Raw genomic sequence first — 21,107 nt, forward strand, 5'->3', positions numbered from 1 at the left:
TAGGGAGATTGTCTTACTGTTTAATTTGTTGCATTGGTTTTTTAAGAAGCATCCCAATTAATAAGTGATGGCCATACTCGTTCGATTTATCTCTTTCAATTTGGATACTGTAAGGCAGGCCTTGATTTTTATATTTATTTTTTAGTTATGGAGTAGGATTTAGGAACTCGAATATGTTATTCACATTGGAACTTAAATTGTGACAAAATCCAAGGCATTTGCCCAAAATTACCAAAGATATTAAGGAATACGCTGCACAACAAATATGTTGATAATTACTTCCTTTGTCAATGAGCTTTTTGTTCATTAGTTAGATACTATGCTAGAGTTTCAACTTTTGTTTAGACAAGTACTTCAGCTGTCAACAACGAACATACAAACACTAGTTAATTTCTTTTAAGGTTTTGTAGTGGTGAAAAGTTGGATGCAGGAGATGTTCAGCCAAGATATCCACCATTTTCTTGATGTGGTTGTCAGTCTTGCCAGCGTAATCGAACATGAAATGACAGAATACAAGGAAATCCGCAAACCAGCCATTATCACTGCAGGGTTCTTTGCGTTGCTGGCTTCACTTCTCTCCATCGTTCTGATATTTCAACATCTACGAGCTTATAATAATCCTGCGGTACACTCTTCACTTGTGCCTTACTTTTTTGATGCGATCATTTGTGTATAATTGCGTTGCTGGTATGATTGCTGATTGTAACCTGAATGCCTTAAAACACATACTTACAACATATGAATTTGCACTTGACATATGGTGTACAATAAAGAAGCTTCAACGCAGGCAATTTTCACTTAATTATAGGAATTTACGTGTTTTACTAGAAGTTGGTATCATTGCACTGTGTTTACTACAGCTGTTATTATAGGAATTTACGCAGGCAATTTTAATTGACGGCTGCTTTTCATGTCTCCTTTTCTTGTCAAATGACAATGTACTGTAATGACTATTTTGATATGAAAAATTCTATCCAGGAGCAAAAATGGATTGTTGCCGTGCTTCTCATAGTTCCTATCTACGCCACTGAATCAGTAAGTGTCCTTCTTAGGTTCTGATTTCTGTTTGCTGAGAAAAATTATAAAGGCATTAACGGAGGAGGGCAGCAGCCTAGCAGGAGGCTCGGACTTTCTGGTCTTTTTTGTTGCTCTTAAAAAAATTTCCTCTTTTCTGTTGTTTTTTGTTTTTGTTATATTTCAATTATTCTTCAATTATCCCATTCCACCTGATAAGAAGGCGAAAGGTAACTCCTGAAATGAAATTTGTAAGTGTATTATAAGTGACTGTTACAGATCATCTGATTGATAAATTTTCTCTCTCAGATTATATCCTTGTCCAATCCTAAGACTTCTCTAGCTTGTGATATTTTGAGAAATTGCTATGAAGCGTATGCATTATACGCTTTTGGGAGCTATCTGATTTCTTGCCTCGGTAAGTTTCAACTTTCATCAGATTTGTAGACCGTGAAAGAACCAGTTCTTTATATTTCTGTTAGTTCTTATGTTGAGCATTAGAATTTCTCCAGTGAAGGGGTGAAGGTGCAATTGTAGCAATTGCTTCATTCTTTGTAGCATTAAGTCCTTTACTATGTTGTGCAATTCACTTGTAATCGTATTTGTAGGGGTATGAAAGTAGTCTGCCGCTAAGAATTTGGTTCCTCAAGCTGATTGTGAGAAATTTGTTGCTGATCATCTATTTATTTTGATTTTTATTATGCTTCTGATGACATATGTGTTGTGCTGAATCTACGAGAATTCATCTCATGACAGGTGGAGAAGAAAGAGTTCTAGAACTACTGAAGGATGAATCAAGAAACGTACTTAACAAGCCACTGCTTGAAGGAGGAGACACAGAACCAGAATTGTCACATCCATCATCATTTCGTAACTTCTTTCTACGGCCAACTGAACTTGGAGAACAATTGTTTTCTATAATCAAATTTGGTCTGGTACAATATGTAAGTATCTCTGCAGTTTCTGAAGGTTGTGCTAAAGTTATTGTCAAACTAACATCTGCATAGTAACCAGATGATTTTGAAGACAGTTTGTGCATTCCTAACTTTCGTTCTGGAGGTATGCGGTGTATATGGTGACGGACAGTTCAAGTCATATTATGGGTAAGCTAACTATAATCAGAAAGGTTGCCAGTATGCTTATGATCTTCTAGTTCAGTTTTATCCGACTTTAGATAATGCAGGCTTAGTTTCTTTTCCCATAAGTTGCATTTGTTTAGATATCTACACTAGAGAAACAATGAATTCAAATTTACAATTCGGTGTGTCAATATGGAATAGATATAGTAGTATGCCATATAAGTGAGCAGCATTTATAATTTGTGATGACAAATTGCAATTGTGTTCGACTCTGATATAGTCATCAGTGTCTTTTCAGGTATCCATATATTACAATTGTACTGAACTTCAGCCAAATGTGGGCATTATATTGTTTGGTTCAGTTTTATAATGTGACTCATGAGAAACTCAAACCAATAAAACCGCTTGCAAAGTTCATTAGCTTCAAGGCTATTGTGTTTGCTACGTGGTGGCAAGGCGTTGGAATTGTACTCCTGTGTACACTTGGAGTTCTTCCTAAAGACGGGATAGTTCAGACTGGTTTGCAAGATTTTTTGATCTGCATAGAGGTAAGTATTGTATCCTGCTGGCTTTTTTTTAACAGACTTTTATGCCATTTGAATGAATTTACCAGTTTTTTTTAAAAAATTTATGTATGTATTATGTTTTATTATACACAGGAACAAGTTTTGGTTTCGGCTATGGCCCTTTGGGTGCCATCTATGATATGTTGTTTTTGACAACGTTGTCTCAAAAAGATGCTAGTCTTGTTTCATTTATCATCATTATAGAAATTGACTTGTTCACAGGCTACGTGCACATAGTAATGGTTTGTTATCTGCACAGATGGCAATAGCTGCTATAGCCCATGTCTACGTCTTTTCAGCAAAGCCCTATAATTTCATAACAATTTCTGAGTATGGAAAAATTAGTTCCCGGACTGAGAAAACAGTCGTTGACATAGAGAAAGGAAAGGATAAAGGACCAACCGTGATTGAGAAGACTGAAACTGAGGTCAAAGCTCCTGGAACAAGCATCAGTGAGAGTGTGCAAGACATCGTCCGTGAGGGTGGTCAGCAGGTATAAACATTTGCTGTACTGGACTACTAGTTATTGAGTGGTTTTCGACACCCAGAAATGGGCATTTCATAGTTAAACAAATGTAATGCTTCAAATCTTCAATACTTGTAATATTTTCACTACTGAATGAGTACATGGCAGGTAGTTGAGGATGTAAAGCTGACAATAAACCAGGCAATAGAGCCTGTTGAGAAAGGTGTAACGAAAATCCAGGAAAGCTTTCACCAGATAACGGTTGGTTCTGAGGACAAGAAAGAGTCTGATGTGGAGATCGAGGAACGTGTTGAGGATGATCAACAAGGAGTTCACAAGTCTCAAGTAACATCCGAAAAGATGAAGATCACCAAAACTGTAAATGGAACTTCTTGATACATACTTATTTCTATTTTTGTCTTCCTTTTTAGGTATGGTTCATTAGGAAGCTGTAGCAGATTTTTTTTTTTGTAGTTTTACAGATTTTTTTGGGTGCATAAATGTATACATTATGTAGGTGATTTTTTGCTAGGAAAAAATTATTATGAACATGGGTCAATGTGTTATAATTTCTTGGATCAATTATTAGCAATTTTAATCAAATTATGATGCAAAGTTGCGCACATCAGAGAGTAGTTAAAATTACAACCTATGGAGTAATTTATTTGGCGTATAGTGATAGAGTATATAATATTATTCTAGCCTTAACCATCAACTTAAGCATCTAGTTGATAGTATTAGAGCCAACGTGACATAAAAGTCACGGGTTTGAATTTCATCCAACCCTCCTTCAAAGTGGAATTAATACACCCCAGGTAAGGGAGAGCAAGCCCAAAGGGCATTTCATGTGAGTGATCAACCATCAGCTTAAGCTTAGTTCATTCAAGGATAAATTACGATTGATATAGGTCTCATCAAATTAGACCAAGTTAAATTACAGTTCATTCAAGATAGATGACAAATGCCGTTCAAAAAAAAAAAAGATAGATGACAAATTGATATAATGATGGTTATTAGCAAGCTTTATTTTGAAAATTGAGAGGAAAAAAAAAAAACAAAAACAAAATAAATTACAGTTCTATTGTAAACAAGGATAAAATATGAATAAGAGGAAATATATCAAAATTTGATTTGGAATATTTCTATAGATCATCAACAATAGATAGCACTTCTGCTGTATACAATGTTTTTGCTAATGAAAGTTGCATAAATTGAATATGTCAGCTATTATCATATAAGTGATACTTATGTACTCACAAAATTTTCAGTAACTAAAAATGAAAAGGTAATTTACAGTAAGAAACTAACCTATAACACCATCCCCTAAAAAGTATAGACATAAATGAATTGAGAATACCATGTACTGTACGGTCTGTAACATTTAGTTATTGTTTCCTGAGCAGCATATTTCTGAACAGCATGCAATGCAGCCGAAACAAGCGAGGGATGTGAAAAGCTGAGTGAAAACAATCGCACATTGGTTATTGACCTTCGAACATACCTGTACACAGCACATACAACAGCAGTACCCACACATTGTTGTGCAGCAATCTGAGGCTGCCCTTGCGAACACTTCAGCTGGCTCTGGCATTTTTGGTTCTTTAAAACCTGGAGGGATATTTTCAGCAGTTGCCTTCTTATTTCCGAACCCAATGCCGATATTTCTCAACACTTTTAGTCTCTTGGGCTCAGGGTCTGTCTTTTCTGCGTCACCTTTGCTCGGTGTTTTCTTCTGCTCACAAACAAACACACTACTATAAGTATAGGCTACAAACCTAACATAAATGCTAGCCCACACACACCCCCTTAACATTTAAACGTTGAAAAAAACCGGAAATATGATCATGAACATGTCAAGATCCCTATGTATTTCAATATCCTGAGCTGATGTGTAATTTCAAGTTAATGAGGAATGCCTGAGGCCCTGAAATGTGAGCTCAAAAGTCATTGGACAAAAAATATGTGGATCTAGCAATTTTCCTTATAGGTTACGGGTTTTGGGTTTTTAACGGAAAAAAAAAAGGTTGTGCCACATACTCCCAACTCTCTGATGTTACAAGAGGTAAGGGTATTGGCTCTACAGACTAATGCAGCATTCAAAATGGTTTTCTCTTTCCTGCTAACTCCTCAGCACTACCAGGTGCTCAGTCAAGATTCCAATAATACTTTGGAGGGTGGACATGGAGCAGGAATTCAAGGTTCTTAAGACAATGCCATAATACCAGGATTAACAAGTGTATTAAGTGATTCATAATATAGTAAGTGACTAAGTGATGTCTCAACAATACCTGCTTTGCAATTACTTCTACCTCTTTATTTAGGGTCTCAGTCATGAATATGGCCATGGATGTATATTCTGAGACAATGCCATTTTGAATGCTCAGTTTTACAACCTGCCAATCAAAGAACAAGTGCAGACAATAATTAGTGTAAATTACAAACTGCTGTAAAGTATGAGTAATTGAAGCATTGTAGCTGTACAGATGCTACCAAAGGACTAATATGATCTTCCAAGGACTTATATATAAACAGATCCAGTTCAAACAGCATCAAAGAGTTCACCTCTTCACAGCATCATTGTTTGAATATCTCATCATCATAATTTATGCAAAACTCTCTTTGCATGTGTGTTTAATTGCTTATTCTAGATCAGATTTTTTTTTAAAAAATAATTGATCAGACCTTATCATATAATTTTCAATTTTTAATTGTCAAATATCTTTAAATTTGTATTAATAAAATTACGAAAAATACGTACTTGGAAAATACAAATTTATACAGATCTAATAAAACCTCATTTAATATTTTTTTTCCTTATGGATTAAGCGTACATATAAAGGTCAAAGTTAGTCAAATTAAGCAATCATATCAAAGCAGGATAAAATAAGTTCAGATTTATGGATTAAGCATACATATAAAGGTCAAAGTTAGTCAAATTAAGCAATCATATCAAAGCAGGATAAAATAAGTTCAGATGAGATAAACAACAATAAAGTGAACTAAACATAGCAATGTAATACTAACAGTACATGGCCAAATTAAAAGTTCGTGTTTATAACACATTAGGTCTACTCTTTTGCATCAAGATCAAATTAAATTTTTTTTGAATTCAAACCCAAATCAAGTTCTTTAATCCTCCCCAAAACTTCTTTGCATTTCTCTCTAGAGTAGCAAACCATATTTTCCCTCTGCTTTCTTGAATTCCATCAATTACTTTCCCAGATATCTTATTACCCTCTTTGCAACTCTTTCCTAGCCTGCCTCTCAAAGCTTCACCCTTTACTACCGCAAACTCACCATTTAGCCAACCTTAAGCAATTTACATAGGATTAGGTTGGTTTAAATATCTCCAGTGAATGTTTATAGAATTGTAACGACTCTGGTTTCTGATGATAGATCTGTTCTGATGAATAATTAAAAATTTCAACTTTTATTGTTCATAAATTCATGTAAAATTTTCATATTTGCCTTTTTTGAGTTTGAAATTTATGTTAACGGGAGCAATATTTGTTACAATACTTATAAAGCATTATTTTCCTGTTTTAAAAATTATTATCTACATACTTCTCTCTCTAACAATACAACTATACAAATCTAAGCATAGCCGGTATATTTGTGTAAAAAAAAAAAATTTAAAAAAAATTAAAAAAAAAAAAAAAGAAAAAGATCCAAAATGATTAAACCCAGAGCAGACCGAAATTTAATCATACAAAACCAGCCTGGAAGAACTGCCATTTTTCTGTGGACCACGAACCAGAATAATTCCAGACCGGTCCAAACCAGAATTTCAGGGCCTGTTCCATGATTTAACATTTCTAAAATAAATAACATTTGCAATTTCTTTTCTACAAGATTGTTAGTAGCATTTCATATGTCCTAATCACAATACACAAGTACATTATTTTCACTAATAAAAAGAATAAATCATACAAATAAGATTTCAACACAGACCTTCACTCAAAAAATATTTTTATGGGATACCAAGTCCCTGTTCTGGACTGGATTTTTCCAGGTATAGAAAACTGGAATCATGGATTTTCAAGGACCAGAGACTGGGCCCTTGGTCTTGTCCGTGTCAGGGTCCAATCCATTCCGGTCCTGACCAAATGGTGCATACCTACTAGCAGTGCATGTTTTTTTGTATATGTTCTATACAAGTCCTTTTTCATTATAACCAATAGCTTCGTTGTTCTTTAGCTCTAAATGTTATTGGACCCAGTTTAAAGAGCACATTAATTTTTCTGTCTTATTATATTGCAAATTACTCCCTCTGTTTGCGTTCTTGCATTTTCACTACACATGCACATCACATGACAGGGGAGGGGGTAGACAAACTTCAAAAAGCACCAAAGATAAAGTAAGGTACCTTTGTCTCAAGTTGCTTATCCTCCAAAAACCATGCTTCAGATGTGCACATGGTAATTTGCTGCAAGGCCAATATCTTTTTCATAGAACAATCAGCCAAAAAAAAAAAAAAAAAAAAAAAAAAAAAAACGTTAAAAATGTATGCAATGCTAGTTCATTTTGTCAGAAGTATAAACTATAGAGACACAAAACGTGCGTGCACTTATTCTACGTATTGACAAAGGCTTCTATACCTAGTATACTGTTTTTTTCATGAAATGGTTTGGTGCCTGAGAACAAAGGGATCTTATAAATGCTTCTTACATATCATCTAAGGAATTTCATTTAATACCAAACTAGATAAGTTGTTCTTTACGTAATTATTCTAAATTAAACATAATAGATTAATGATAAAATTGTGTTGCTTTATTTTCAAATTTAGAATAGAAATGCTATCAGCATGGAGATGAGCAGATCTCACAATGGTACAATGATGTCAAGACTCAAGATGAAAAAAGTGGAGCAATATATCAGTTTATGAGGTTTCCATCCTTGAACTGTTTTTAGTTTTAAAGGCAGTATTTGATGAAACATCAAAGTACCAAACAGATATAGGTGCATTAATGGTTAGCAGTATTCAATGAAATATCAAACTGATATATCATCTAAGGTGCATTAATAATTAGCCAGGTTCCAACAATCCCACAATGCTAATTGACACATATGACGTACAAAATTTGGCAACAAAACCTCCAACAGACTCAAAAGCCAGAGAAATAAAAACAGGGATGACATCTTACTTTATCAAGAGGGATTGCCTTTGACTTGTAAACCTTCAGATCCAACTCATAGCATGTCATGTCAGCAATAATGCCTCTTGCTTTGAAAACTTCAGGAAACTTCCCATTGTATCTTCCTGATATTGTCAATGGGCTTTGTGATGAAAGATCTGGAACATTGATTGGGTGCACCTGATATTTTGATTGCAAACAAATGCAATGGCATTCAGTAGACTAATAAGCATGTTATCAACTAGGACATAAAGAACATATCTTACAGCTAGTCCAACAAATTTGCAGCTATCACACTAGCTCATTTAGTGTAAATGTTAGCAGAAGAGATTAAATAAAAGAGCTTTTACCCTGATACTACAGCACCTGACCTATCAAATACAATAGTTTCAAAGACATGCATAAACAAGTCTAAAACCAAATTAGTCAAACTCAGGTACATAGAGCAATGTTACCAGCTATAATGCTTATAATTTTAGAAATGAGTGTCAAACTCCGGACTGGACTCAAGAATGTGACACAAAGTTTCAATTCATTGATACACCAAATGCATACTTTCCTTTGTTATACTACTCCATAGTCGAGCATGAATGAATCGTTCAGAACATTATTGCCAAACTTATCAGTTTCATTATCCCTTTTATCTCTATATTTCAATTAAAAGAACAGAACTCCATGTTCTAGTATACTGAATGTCTGAGATATACAGTGATAAAGACGTAATTTGAGACCAAATATAACCCCTTTGGCCTTTCCACAACTTGATATCAAAGCTATAGATGTAATAAGCAGGAATAAGTTAGCACATAACTAAAGAATAGAAAAAGATATGAACTCATTTTTTAAGTCTCGAAGCATACCATAAAAAACAGTCTATAGTGGGGAGCCTATATAAACATATAATTAGATATGAGCAATATGATGCAAACAGGTTCTAAAGTCCACAAATAAGAAGATGAGACTAACCTCGACATTATCAAGTTCATCTAATGTGTCGAAAGTTATGTTTGTGAGCACGGTAGATGAGGCTGTAGTAATTAATTTCTGCAAACGAGACTCTATCGAATCTGAATAAACCGAAAACAATAAAATAAGAATCAGAGTCAGAGTTGAAAGGCTCTCACTGCATGAACAACAATAACAAAATATACTAGTAAATAAATAAAACATATTTCCTTTTCTCTTTCCTGCAAGATATATTTTCACATTAACATGAGCCTGGCCACTACATAAGTAACATGTTATATATACTTGTGACTTTGCTTTATGTGCCCAATCTCTAACTACAAATTTTACCCCAGAAAAAGAAAACGAATGATTAACATGACAATAAAAAAAAATATTTATTAAATGATATTCCACAAAATTATAAATTGAAAAATATTAATGGTTTATAATATGGAGAGAGTAAAAGCTCAAGAAACAAAAAAAAGGTATCTTTATTCAAAAATAGGTGTGATTTGGGAGAAATAGAATGGAAATTTATTTTTAATCAATTCCTTATCTAACAATTGTGAAACGAATCTGCTTCATTCAGTTCCAAACCAATACACTACGGAATGCTATTATTCATTCTGATTTTTCCCCAAGTTAACCAGTAACCACAGGGACTCCAATATGTTCCAATATCCAGATGTTTAAATGTAACTCTTAGTTAGGCCCTTTATTTTTTTTGAAATCAATATATGATAATATCTCACATAGATGATTATAGAACCCAAAGGACACTTATCATAGAATAGTCAATTGGAAATTTATTTCAGTTTTTATTAGATATGGTTTAGGTTTGGTTTGGGTTACCAAATTCTATTGAATATTATTGTACATTAATTCACTTGTCAATTTCTATTGTCTTCAAATACAGACCCCAAAAATTAACAGAAGAAAGGATTTCAAGGGGAGATAATAAAAAAAGGGTTACACAACATAAATTTGATGATTTGGACCAGCAAAAGATGGACACATAGGCTATTTTTGTGTATCATCTGACTGCAAGCAGACTCCATAACTTGGAGAAGTTTCAAATCAAAAACCATGAGAGTATGAGACTAACCTGCGTTATAGGCAGCTTCATAATGACCTTGCCCAATCATTGCCAACATTCTTAAAAAGTAATGATTACAATATATACCTGCATTCAGTACCATATATGAGTTTCAGATTCACCCATTTAAGATAAAGGGCTCTTACACCAATAGGCAACAACCTTTCCCAGAATTTGTTCACTACCCACTAAAGTTATTTATAATTTTGTGTTTCAATCAACAACAGCGAGTTGATGCTGATGCGGAGTAAAAAGAGGGGGCCAAGATTTCTTTGCAGTTTGCACCAACAAAAAACAACACTAACACATAGCATAACTGTGCAAGTCACATAAAATGCAACAAAGTGACGGAACATTTTCAACTACATCATGTATAGAATCCCAATCATGATAAAGATGGGTTCCTTGTGAAAATCACAGAAATAATCAAAGAGACCCAAGATATTGTAGTGAAATGCAACTTCACACAATGGGTATTACTAAGCAAGATATCATCATATGCATCAATGCAAGGAGTAAACAAGATGGTACAGCCAATCAAGTTTTCCCACCCCCTCCCATAGTTGATCCAATTGGAGAATTTAATATCTAATCTTTGATATATTTTTGAATCTAAAAGCACGGAATATCAAATAGAAATGACATAGAGAATGCAATATACATTTGCAACATTTATGGAACAATGCAGTTTATTTTGTACGTAAAATGTTTTGTCAAAACACAATATCATTACTAAGAGCACCATCAATGCTATAAGGCAAGAAAGAACAGTATTTAGACTATTTACCAATTCCAAAGGTGTGTATGCGTGGAGATATGGCTTTTGTATTGGAGAGACGACTCTTTACAACCTTGCATATACGTCTCTCATCTTCAACAGCCCCATCAGTAATCAGAAAAATCAAAGGTAAGGATTTGTGCGTATCTGATAACATCTCCATTGCCTGAAAACAAGAGGGATATTAATCTAAGTTCCGCAGCGAAAAGTATAAAAGGGACATGATGGATCTGGCAGCTTATCTGCAGTAGCTCATATCAATCTCTTTTTATGGATATATGAAAATTATTTAATTAAAGCAGCAAAAGATGCCCTCACACAGAAATGCAAAACAGTTAAACAAATTTACAAATTAGTCCAGTGCCTATTGATCTCCCCCAATTGAAATTTCATTCAAAGCACCAGATGCCTTATCCCTTAAAGATGCTAGTAATGTTAATGCATCCCACAATAAATCATGCAGAATAGAAACTACAAAGTCCATTTCAATCAAACGCCCTACAAGATGCCACCGCCCACCGTAACATTTTTTCTGTAGCAAATTAGTCTCCTTCCCCTCTGCAACCCTACAAAGTGGCCCTGTGACCACTTTTATATTGAAGGACAAACCCAAGCCTCTTTGACTGACACCAAGAGTCTTTTCCAAAGATACCACGCCATTTCACAGTAAAGAATAACATGTGAGCAAAGACTCGCTAATGATTTGGCATAGCAAGCATATGTCGGGTGTGATAGCCATCCCCAGCTGGTGTGCCTTCTCAAAGCTAAACATGTGGTGTGCCTTCTCAAAGCTAAACATGTAAGATTAAGGGGTGAACTCAACCGGAGTATTGGTAATTTTAATGCCAATGTCCACAATCACAAGTTCACAACAATCTTGGCAATCTTAACGTCATCTATCCACAATCACATTAATGATCTGGTTTCCACTACTGCCTCAATTGACACATAGTTAAAAGCACAACTAAACCTTGACAATCAGGAACATGCATGGCCCAAGCAGACTTGTATTGGTCACATACAATGCAGAAATATGAAACTTAATGAGAGTCAAGCATACAACACCAGAGTCCAAATTTAATGACAAGATGCATAATCAAACCCAGAGGTTTCAGTCTGTTGACAATAAATCCCTTCCAGAATTTTGCATTAATATAGTCATCTGAGAGAGAAACACATTCATGAAAGAGAAAAGAACAACCTTGTCAAGAGCAAGAGAAATCACGGTGCCATCCCCGACCAGTAGAGTGTCATCCATCCACTGTATGGCTCTTTCAATGGTCTCCTGGTTAGCATGCTCCATAGATGATGAAAACGGAAAGGTCGTTGCATTAAAAGCTATTATGTTGAACATATCTTCAGAAGTAAGCTCAGAGAGTGCTGCACCCAATGATTTTTTGGTAGCCTCAAGTGGCCTCCCTTGCATGCTACTACTTGTATCAACAACATAAATGATATTTCTGGCAAAAACCTGACAAAAAGGAAACATCATATTAGATAATATACAAATCTAGAGAAAAGGTGCAAATTTCAGTGCATATTTTCTCAAGATTAATCTAGACAGATGGAAGCCAACATGATGCAAAGAATAAACTGATCTTTTTTCTCTCCTCATTAGGCTTAAATGTTGTAAATTACATATACATAGCAAATCAAACCTTTTTTCCTTGCTGGGTTCCTGGAAGAAGATGCACACAAAACATCTCTCTTTGATCTGTATCTTCAATTGATGGTGACTGCAAAAGCACACTTCCAGATATACGGCTTGTAGGAACCTAGAAAGAGAAAAAGTAGAAAGGATATTAGATATACATCTTATACTAATCACAAGTTTGCATTTCTCGTAACTTCAATATATACTTCTGCTATCTACGGAAGCACCCAGGCAGTACTATTATATAGGATAATAGGCACAAATTGACAATGATATATAACTCACGCTGTATGAGAAGCTAAAATCTGTATTTGACCATGAGAGAACATCTGACTCATACTTGAATGACAGAGAGTCCACTTGTCGTTTTCGTTCCTGAATGATACTAAAAATATTTCAGAAATACAATCTCATATATCATCAAACTCTAAAATAAATAAATAAAAAGATTACCTTTAAAGGGTGACTAATAGTCTTACACAAGACTTCACTTCCATCACCTGGATGGACATTTAGTTGCATCTTCTCTTTTCTGGGTATCTTTTTGCTTGCAGGATTCACATACTCGGGAAAGCAGAATGGTATGCTCAGAGAGAATTCACCATCATGATACAACAACTTTTGCGACCAGCTTATTGTGATATTAAGGTTGGATCCGCCATCAACCTAAAGGTTAGAATGCACATGAGATCCAATTCTTCATAAACAAAAATAACTGATTACAAACATACTAGGAGATGACAACTCACCTCGGGAATTGTTAAGAAAAATATGTCAGGCCTCAAAAATCCTCCATCATCCCCACCTGATGTCTTTTCATCCTTTGCGTCTTCCCTGGAAACTAGTTTAGTATGATAAGACTTTTTAGGAGCATTAATCTCAACACCTAGAATTGAACCCTGTTAGAATGACAGATTGTTTGAGAACACATGGATGGAGAAATCACAGCAATAATAAGCAATAGAGATCACAGCTATTATATGATGTTAACTTGTTAAGTAGAAAGAGGGGGAGATTATTCACAATTTGATAGACCAACTACACTAACTTGTTAAGGACCAGGTTGGGACAGTGATGAGATATTTAAGGTTCAAAAACAACCTATGGCTAAAATGCTAAATGATAAAAAAATTATTTTAAAATGTTAAAAAGTAACAGTGTTGAATCTCAGAGGTAAGGTACATAAGAGTTAGTCTTCTTCGATGCTCACAATGGAAATTGACAAATAATCCAACTAAATTAAGTCTAAGATCAACTACATGAATAATAATCAATGACAGATATGCATCAAACACATTCACACCTTCACATACTAAAATCATACAAACCATTGCAGGCAATTGAGCTTTAATTGGTTCAGCATTGACAAACTAGCATATACTCCGGTGTATTTTTTCTAAAGAACATTAAAACTAAATTAGTTTGAGAGGAGATGCAGATGACATTTTAATTTTTAGCATCTGATGAAAATCAGGAAAATAGTGAAGTATATTCTAGCTGTCTGCACAGTCATATGTCAGAGATTTACACCAATCATCTTAGAAAGAAAACTCACTAATGGTTTATACAAGTATAACTTAGTAATGACAGTTATTTAACTAATTCAGGAGTCAGCTTAGTCACAATGAGAGACCATGAATACAACTGGGGAAAAAAAAAAAAAATCATAAACTCATAAGTGCTCTATCTCAGCAGTGATGGATCTAGATAATAAATACTTGTATTCATTGTCAGTTATTTGTCACCCTCAATCATAAACACAAACTTTTGGAAGAAAACTGGCTAATATGTGGCCTAGAACACCAATCAGTATAATTTCTCCCTGCCAAAAAATAATTCTCCACTGATTAACTATGGAGATTATAGGAAGTGGGCCCCTTTCTCGACTTTTTGGACAGGAAAGAAAAAACTGTTTAGCCATTAGTATCATTATATAGTATAAAATGGACCGTGTTGTAGAGTAAGGAATAAGAAGGGATAAAAGTAATACAGCAAAAGTAGGAAAATAAAAAAGGAAAGTAGGAAGAAAAAAAAACAAAGGGAGTAACACCCCTTTAATAGATACTTGCATCTTATCCTACTAACTTTCAAACAAATTTGGCAAATGGCCAGTGTAACATTATGCTCTTGATTTCGAGCGTACGAGTAACAGCTTCTCATATTAGATTTGTATAATACATGTAGAACACTCCTATAGTTTTTCTCTTATGCACTTGCCTCAACTCAATGCATCATATGAGCTCTATAAATGTCTTATTTGATAGGCATGTTCCCTAGTGTACATTATTGTTTCAATCATTCCAAAATAAAGCAATCCATTTCTCTTGGATTGTCAAACTACCTATAAAAAATTACATCATTACCCCCAAAATAATTCACTGTTATTGTCCAAAAAAAAAAAAACAAAACTTTCTTCCTACTTATAGCAGTTTCTGATATAGTAACAATTTAGTTGCAGCTACCTTTTCTTCATAAGACTAACAAAACTCATGTCTAAGAAATTGCGCCTTCAAACATAAACGCGAACGGAGTAGAGTTGTCAAAAACTAACCTGACCTAAGATTATATCATTGTACACGACTCACATAACTCATACTAACACGACCTGACCTGATTAAACCCGAATACTCGAATTGACAGCTCTAAATTTATACTTCGTATTCTCTAACAGTGTGACTAATTCATACCACTCCAATTTTTTTGTTTTTTCTCAAAATCAAAAAACATCAATCAATCAAAATACAATCAATCAAAAAAACCGAAGAGAGAAAAAATAAAATAAAAATCGAAGATCACCTGCTCACCCATAGGAACAGCAAGACGGCAATCACAGACCTTACTTCCCATAACACAATGAACACGCCATTGACCAGAAACCCTAACAAAAACCGTATCCAAATAACAATCAACCTCCAATGAAACACTATTCATCTGAAGCGGAATCAACGCCGGAGGATCACATCTACCATAGACATACGGCTGGTAGCTCGGAATATCAGGATTATCGACGATTCCAGGGTCGGTGATTACGGCGTACACCATTGGAGCTGTCGGAAGGTAAAAGGTCGGATTCTTCGACATCGATGGCGGAGGTTTTGGCGGTGCTACTGACCTATCTTTGCCGAAGTATAGTCTCGTTGAGAGCTTCAATCCTTCTTCTACTGCCTCCATGAAAGCTTCTTCGACTGCCGCCATTGATGAAGGTAGTTGATTTCTAGGGTTTGGTGATCGAAGGAGGAGGAGAGAGAAAATGAGAGAGAGTTGTTATGGAGCTGAGAGAATAAGTTCTGGAAAGAGAGAGGAATGGAAGGTGTGTTAGATTGGAGGAAAAGGTAACAGAGAAATACAGTTAGGCATTTCATGATTAAATGTTATGGGCTGACCCCCTTCTTGTACGAAAAACTACCTCCGGTCCAATTTACTCACAACAAAAATGAGGTAATATAAGATAAGGTAATTAAAGTTTTTATGATATGGTTAATTAACCAATTATGCTGATTAATGATACTTATTATAAGACAATTTAGACAAATAATGACGCTAACAATTTAGGGGTTATTTTTTTGGGTAAATTTGTTGAGTTGGTCCACCTTGGAGCCTTGGAGGAATGGAGGTATAGTTCATTTTATTAGGTTTAAAACAAAAGGTTGTTGTAATTGTCTAATTGAGGTTAATTACTTAATTAATTAATAAGAATGTGTTTAATGGTTTTCGTGATGATTAAATAATGAATGATGTGTTAACCTAAGTAAAAAAGGTGTGAGAGAATATATTTAATAAATATAATGATAATGACAGTATATACACTATTATAAGAAAAATAATACTCCCTCCGTCCCCAAATGATAGTCCCTTATAGCCTATTTTTAGTCCCAAATTGATAGTCCCATTTGCTTTTTTCAAGTACCATTAATATCAAATTTTTATTAAAATTCCCTCCAATTGCAACAATATTTGTGTAAATTTAACTTTCCCATGTAAATTTTGTTTTTCAATGTACTTTTATTACTTTCTCTCTACTATTTTACATACCCAATGTAAAATTATCTTTTCAATGTAATTTTACTACTTTTATTTAAATTTCTTAATTCCCGTGATTTTTGCCCATAAGGGACTATCATTTGGGGACGGAGGGAGTAATAATATTCTAACTTTTTCTAACTTTATTTGTGATTTAATTGATTGCTATTATAATAAGCAAAATGTTATATTTAGCCCTTATGGCTACATATAAGCATTGAATATACACTACTTAATTGTATATAGTTAAGAAATAAAAAATATAAACACCAATTACACTGATTTGCGAGTGTTTTTGTCATGAATTCCTAATTTATACAATTTTCAAGAGCATATATATTTATATAGCCCTTAGAGCTACATATAGCATTACCCTTAAAAAAAATACTAATGAAATTATTAGAGATTACTTCCTATGGAGTACTTGGTACTTTGTAGTAATGGTTTGTCCATGACGGTAATTAAATAGATTAATTGATATTATTAGTATTAATATATTACTCCGTATGTACTACCTCCATTTATTATTGTTTGTAACAAAAAAAAATTTTGTCTCACAAATAATATCTCTTTATTGTAAATAATAAGATTTGAGGTAGTATGACACTTTATGTATGTTAATCTATCCGTTCTTTATTTTGGGACTTAAAATTGGTCATAAGAAACTATCAATAAAAGACGGAGGGAGTATTACTTTAGACATTATATTTAATGTTTTTTCTTGACCTATGTATTAGGAAATTTTTAACTTTTCCTTCTTTATTCCATTAAAATTTCACTAAATAATTAATAAAAAAAATTGTTAATTTCCTTAAATAAATAATTAAATACTCCCTCCGTCCCCAAATGATAGTCCCTTATGGGCAAAAATCACGGGAATTAAGAAAATTAAATAAAAATAGTAAAATTACATTGAAAAGATAAATTTACATTGGGTATGTAAAATAGTAGAGAGAGAAAGTAATAAAAGTACATTGAAAAACAAAATTTACATGGGAAAGTTAAATTTGCACAAATATTGTTGTAATTGGAGGAAATTTTGATAAAAAAAATGATATTAATGGTACTTGAATAAAGCAAATGGTACTATCAATTTAGGACTAAAAATAGGCCATAAGGGACTATCATTTGGGGACGGAGGGAGTATTTAATGGTCAAAATTATGATTTAACAAAGTGAAAATCAAAATAGTTTAACGATAGTGTAGAAGTATTGTGTAATCATTAATTTACCCTTAAGCAAAATCAAGTATCTTCTAATCTTGGTAAGGCCACTAATCATAATTAAATTGAAGGTCCAATTTCCAAGATGAACACATATACTTTGTCAAAATGAAGATAGAAAAGCAAAGAATGAGCAAAACAAAGAGGTGACCGTTGGAATAGAGTAACGTTATGGTCACGTGAGAGGAGGTGAGGTATCTTTTTCAAAATGACGTTAACGCATAACGGTAACTTGATCAATGGAACAGTCATGTGAAAACGCGGGGATTGTGAATACCGGTAAATTTATCAATTAATGGCGCGTTGTCACATGTGGATGTTATGATTGATTAACACGTCGCCAAATTATATTTGTATTTATACTCGTGTCCAATAATAATACTTCCTCCGTTTTTTAGTTGACACCGTTTGACTGTTACACTATTCACAAACTACACTCTGACTTGTTTTTGTGATTTACAGATATAATAAAATATAGTCATGTAAGATTTTGTTTGAATCGTCTATATGTATATTTTATTAATATCCACTTTTTATAATTTTACAATGTTGATAATTGAAATTATTAAGCGTTAAAAACATGTGTTGGCAAGTGTGATAATAGAAATGTGTCAACTAAAAAAACAGAGAAAGTATTATGCTACTAGTATTTCGACTATTTCCAACCATCAAACTAAACTGAGTACGTATTATATTACTTTCTCGGTTTTTATTATTTGACTTTACACTATTTACAAACTATATTTTGACTGTCTTTTGTTATATTTTGCAAATCGTAGTTTAGTGGAATCTTAGTTGAATCATCGTTTCAATGTACATAATGCGTTGGCAAGCGTGCTAAAAAAAAAGGTGTCAATTAAAGAAATGAAGATAGTATATAGTAGTATATATATACTCCGTACGAGGGAGTATTATACTACTACCTCTGTATTTATTAGTTGATATATTTTAACTTTAGCATTACTCACTCATTCCCCTTTGACCGCGTTTTGTGCTTCATACAAAATGAAAAATATAGTCGTATAGGATCTTATTAGATTCGTCACGATATATATATATATATATATATATATATATATATATATATATATATATATATATATATATATATATATATATATATATATATATATATATATATTCAAAATATCAACCTTTCATAATTTGTGATAGAGTATAAAACATATTCCTGGGCTTCAACCAAAAGCTTAAGCTTGCTTATTGTAATTCACGATATTAATGGTTGAATTTGTGAATTGGCAAACGTGATTAAAGAAACATGTCAACTAAAAAAACGGAAGAAGTATATTTTCATTGGATAAAAATAAATTAAAGTTGATGCATAATGTAATAGGAATAAGTTTTTTTTTATTGATTTATATAATGCAATAACAACCTTTTTGTTTGAGGCAATGCTTTTTTTGTCGTTAATTGACATTTTAGTGGGCATTAACTTTTTTGTTTTCAAACCTTTTGTTTTAGAATTAGATATTTTTCATTAATTTGGATGTTGATTGAACTTAATTGGCCTACTATTGGGTGATTTGGTTGTCCTCACTCCAATTGTATAAATGGAAGTTGGTAACGTTTGTACATCATGGGCCAATGGCACAGATCATACAATCCATTGTCACTTTCTATCTTATACTATTAATTATTTTCTCATGCTGTTTATATGTTACTTCTAAACCATAATCTGGGGAAGAAGATGAGAGGAAGTAGATGAGTGTTTATATGTTACTTCGGCCCTGTTCTTTTGAGCTTCTGGGCAGAGCAGAGCAGATTTCAGCAGAGCAGAGCAGAGCAGATTGAAGCAGAGCAGGGCAGATTGAAGCAGCTATTTTTAAGTACTATTTTTAAGCAGAGCAGAGCAGAGCAGGGCAGGGCAGAGCAGAGCAGATTGAAGCAGAGCAGAGCAAATTGAAACAGAGCAGAGCAGAGCAAATTGAAACAGAGCAGAGCCGAGCAGAGCAGATTTCAGCAGAGCAAAGCAGAGCAGAGCAGAGCAAAGCAGCTCTAAAGAACGGGGCCTTCGTGTATTAAAGAATTGCATTGATTGAATGGATATGTAACCTTTTTTTTTTCTTTTACAAGTAAGGTTAGAAATGAAATAGGAAGAAATGAGAAGGTTTTGCGTAGAACGGACTCACGTGAGTCCGGTTTATAGTGCACACATTCATCCCCACCCAATGCCACTACCTAAGTCCCTGTCGGCGGCCGGCGACCCTCCCCCTCACATTCCTCCACAAACCCACTTCAATCCACTCTCTCTCCGCCAATCTTCGCCCCAATTCTCAACCATGGCTGCTCTTCACCGCCGTGTGGAAGAAGGACCCATCGAGCATTCGCCGGATACTCCGTCAATTTTTGCTATAAACGACGATCCTACCCCTCTTCAACGACTTCAAGTCTCTACTAGTGTTGAGAAATGGGGCGAAGACGGCGAAAGAAAGGCCTTATTCGACCTCAAATAGAAACTTGAAGAAGCCATTTCAGCAAATTCCTTATTTAATTCAGAGGAGAAGATGAAAGTCGATAACCCCGAGAAATCTAGCAAAGAAGATTACGAGGGTAATATTTCCTTCTGGGGTGAACCTAGGGATGGCAATGGATCGGATTCGGATCGGGTGGAGCTTCACCCGCATCCATCCATTACTCTAATCGCTCCATCCACATCCATCCGTCATCCGCTTCACCCATCATCCATATCCGTCTGTCCATCATCCGCGGATGAAACGGGTGGAGCGGATGATTAATGGATGAGTATTAAAGTGGAAAAAAACTCACATAAACTCTAATTTTCGGTTATTTGTACAACAATTTTTTTATTTTATTAATACAAAATGTAATAATAACAATATATTGTTTGAAAAATTAATTTGCAACAAAAAAAAAGTAATTTTCTTGCACATTTCATATTTTATTATTAAAATTCTTAGATTAAAAAATATAATATATGTTAAACGGGTGGGTGGATGGTTAGCGGGTGAAAAAAGTATCATCCACATCCGATCCGACCCATCACCCGCTTCATCCGTCACCCGCTTCTCATCCATTTAATTCGGGTTTTCGTCCATTTATTTATAGCGGGTGGAGCGGGTTCGTGGATATCCACTTAATATTGCCAT

At 34.2% G+C, this 21,107-nt stretch overlaps 2 protein-coding genes across 3 annotated transcripts; one reads left to right on the forward strand and one right to left on the reverse strand.

The window, feature by feature from the left end:
• The first annotated feature begins 424 nt into the window (after positions 1-424).
• Positions 425-3,521, forward strand: LOC145610482 (protein LAZ1 homolog 2-like). Its single transcript, XM_081665811.1, has 8 exons — positions 425-625; positions 979-1,035; positions 1,324-1,432; positions 1,771-1,958; positions 2,029-2,117; positions 2,392-2,641; positions 2,919-3,152; positions 3,294-3,521. Exons 1-8 carry the CDS (start codon positions 425-427, stop codon positions 3,519-3,521), a joined length of 1,356 nt encoding a protein of 451 aa, XP_081521937.1.
• Positions 3,522-4,238: 717 nt separating this feature from the next.
• On the reverse strand, positions 4,239-16,085 carry LOC145612196 (uncharacterized). Of its 2 annotated transcripts, none has more exons than XM_081667574.1 (13): positions 15,533-16,085; positions 13,486-13,635; positions 13,190-13,402; positions 13,022-13,111; positions 12,741-12,857; positions 12,284-12,553; positions 11,092-11,248; positions 10,314-10,391; positions 9,227-9,327; positions 8,270-8,440; positions 7,492-7,566; positions 5,435-5,518; positions 4,239-4,857 (listed from the first exon to the last, which is right to left on the reverse strand). In XM_081667574.1, exons 1-13 carry the CDS (start codon positions 15,929-15,931, stop codon positions 4,507-4,509), a joined length of 2,256 nt encoding a protein of 751 aa, XP_081523700.1. In that variant the 5' UTR covers positions 15,932-16,085; the 3' UTR covers positions 4,239-4,506. The 2 variants fall into 2 exon arrangements, with proteins under 2 accessions (XP_081523700.1, XP_081523699.1); XM_081667573.1 differs by having other exon boundaries at positions 4,241-4,857; positions 5,414-5,518.
• Positions 16,086-21,107: the final 5,022 nt, after the last annotated feature.

Source organism: Chenopodium album, chromosome 24 (genome assembly GCF_948465745.1).
Source record: "Chenopodium album chromosome 24, dcCheAlbu1.1, whole genome shotgun sequence".
NCBI classification, from domain to species: domain Eukaryota; kingdom Viridiplantae; phylum Streptophyta; class Magnoliopsida; order Caryophyllales; family Amaranthaceae; genus Chenopodium; species Chenopodium album.

What these genes read in the sequence shown, in the direction of transcription:
- LOC145610482 (XM_081665811.1), top strand. Translation starts at nt 425, where the DNA reads ATGCAGGAGATGTTCAGCCAAGATATCCACCATTTTCTTGATGTGGTT. An exon ending in CTATCTGATTTCTTGCCTCG is followed by an intron (nt 1,433 to 1,770) that starts GTAAGTTTCAAC and finishes ATCTCATGACAG; the next exon opens with GTGGAGAAGAAAGAGTTCTA. An exon ending in CAGTTCAAGTCATATTATGG is followed by an intron (nt 2,118 to 2,391) that starts GTAAGCTAACTA and finishes GTGTCTTTTCAG; the next exon opens with GTATCCATATATTACAATTG.
- LOC145612196 (XM_081667573.1), bottom strand. Translation starts at nt 15,931, where the DNA reads ATGGCGGCAGTCGAAGAAGCTTTCATGGAGGCAGTAGAAGAAGGATTG. An exon ending in CTGTTCCTATGGGTGAGCAG is followed by an intron (nt 13,636 to 15,532) that starts GTGATCTTCGAT and finishes TCATTCTAACAG; the next exon opens with GGTTCAATTCTAGGTGTTGA. An exon ending in CATACACACCTTTGGAATTG is followed by an intron (nt 10,392 to 11,091) that starts GTAAATAGTCTA and finishes TACTGAATGCAG; the next exon opens with GTATATATTGTAATCATTAC.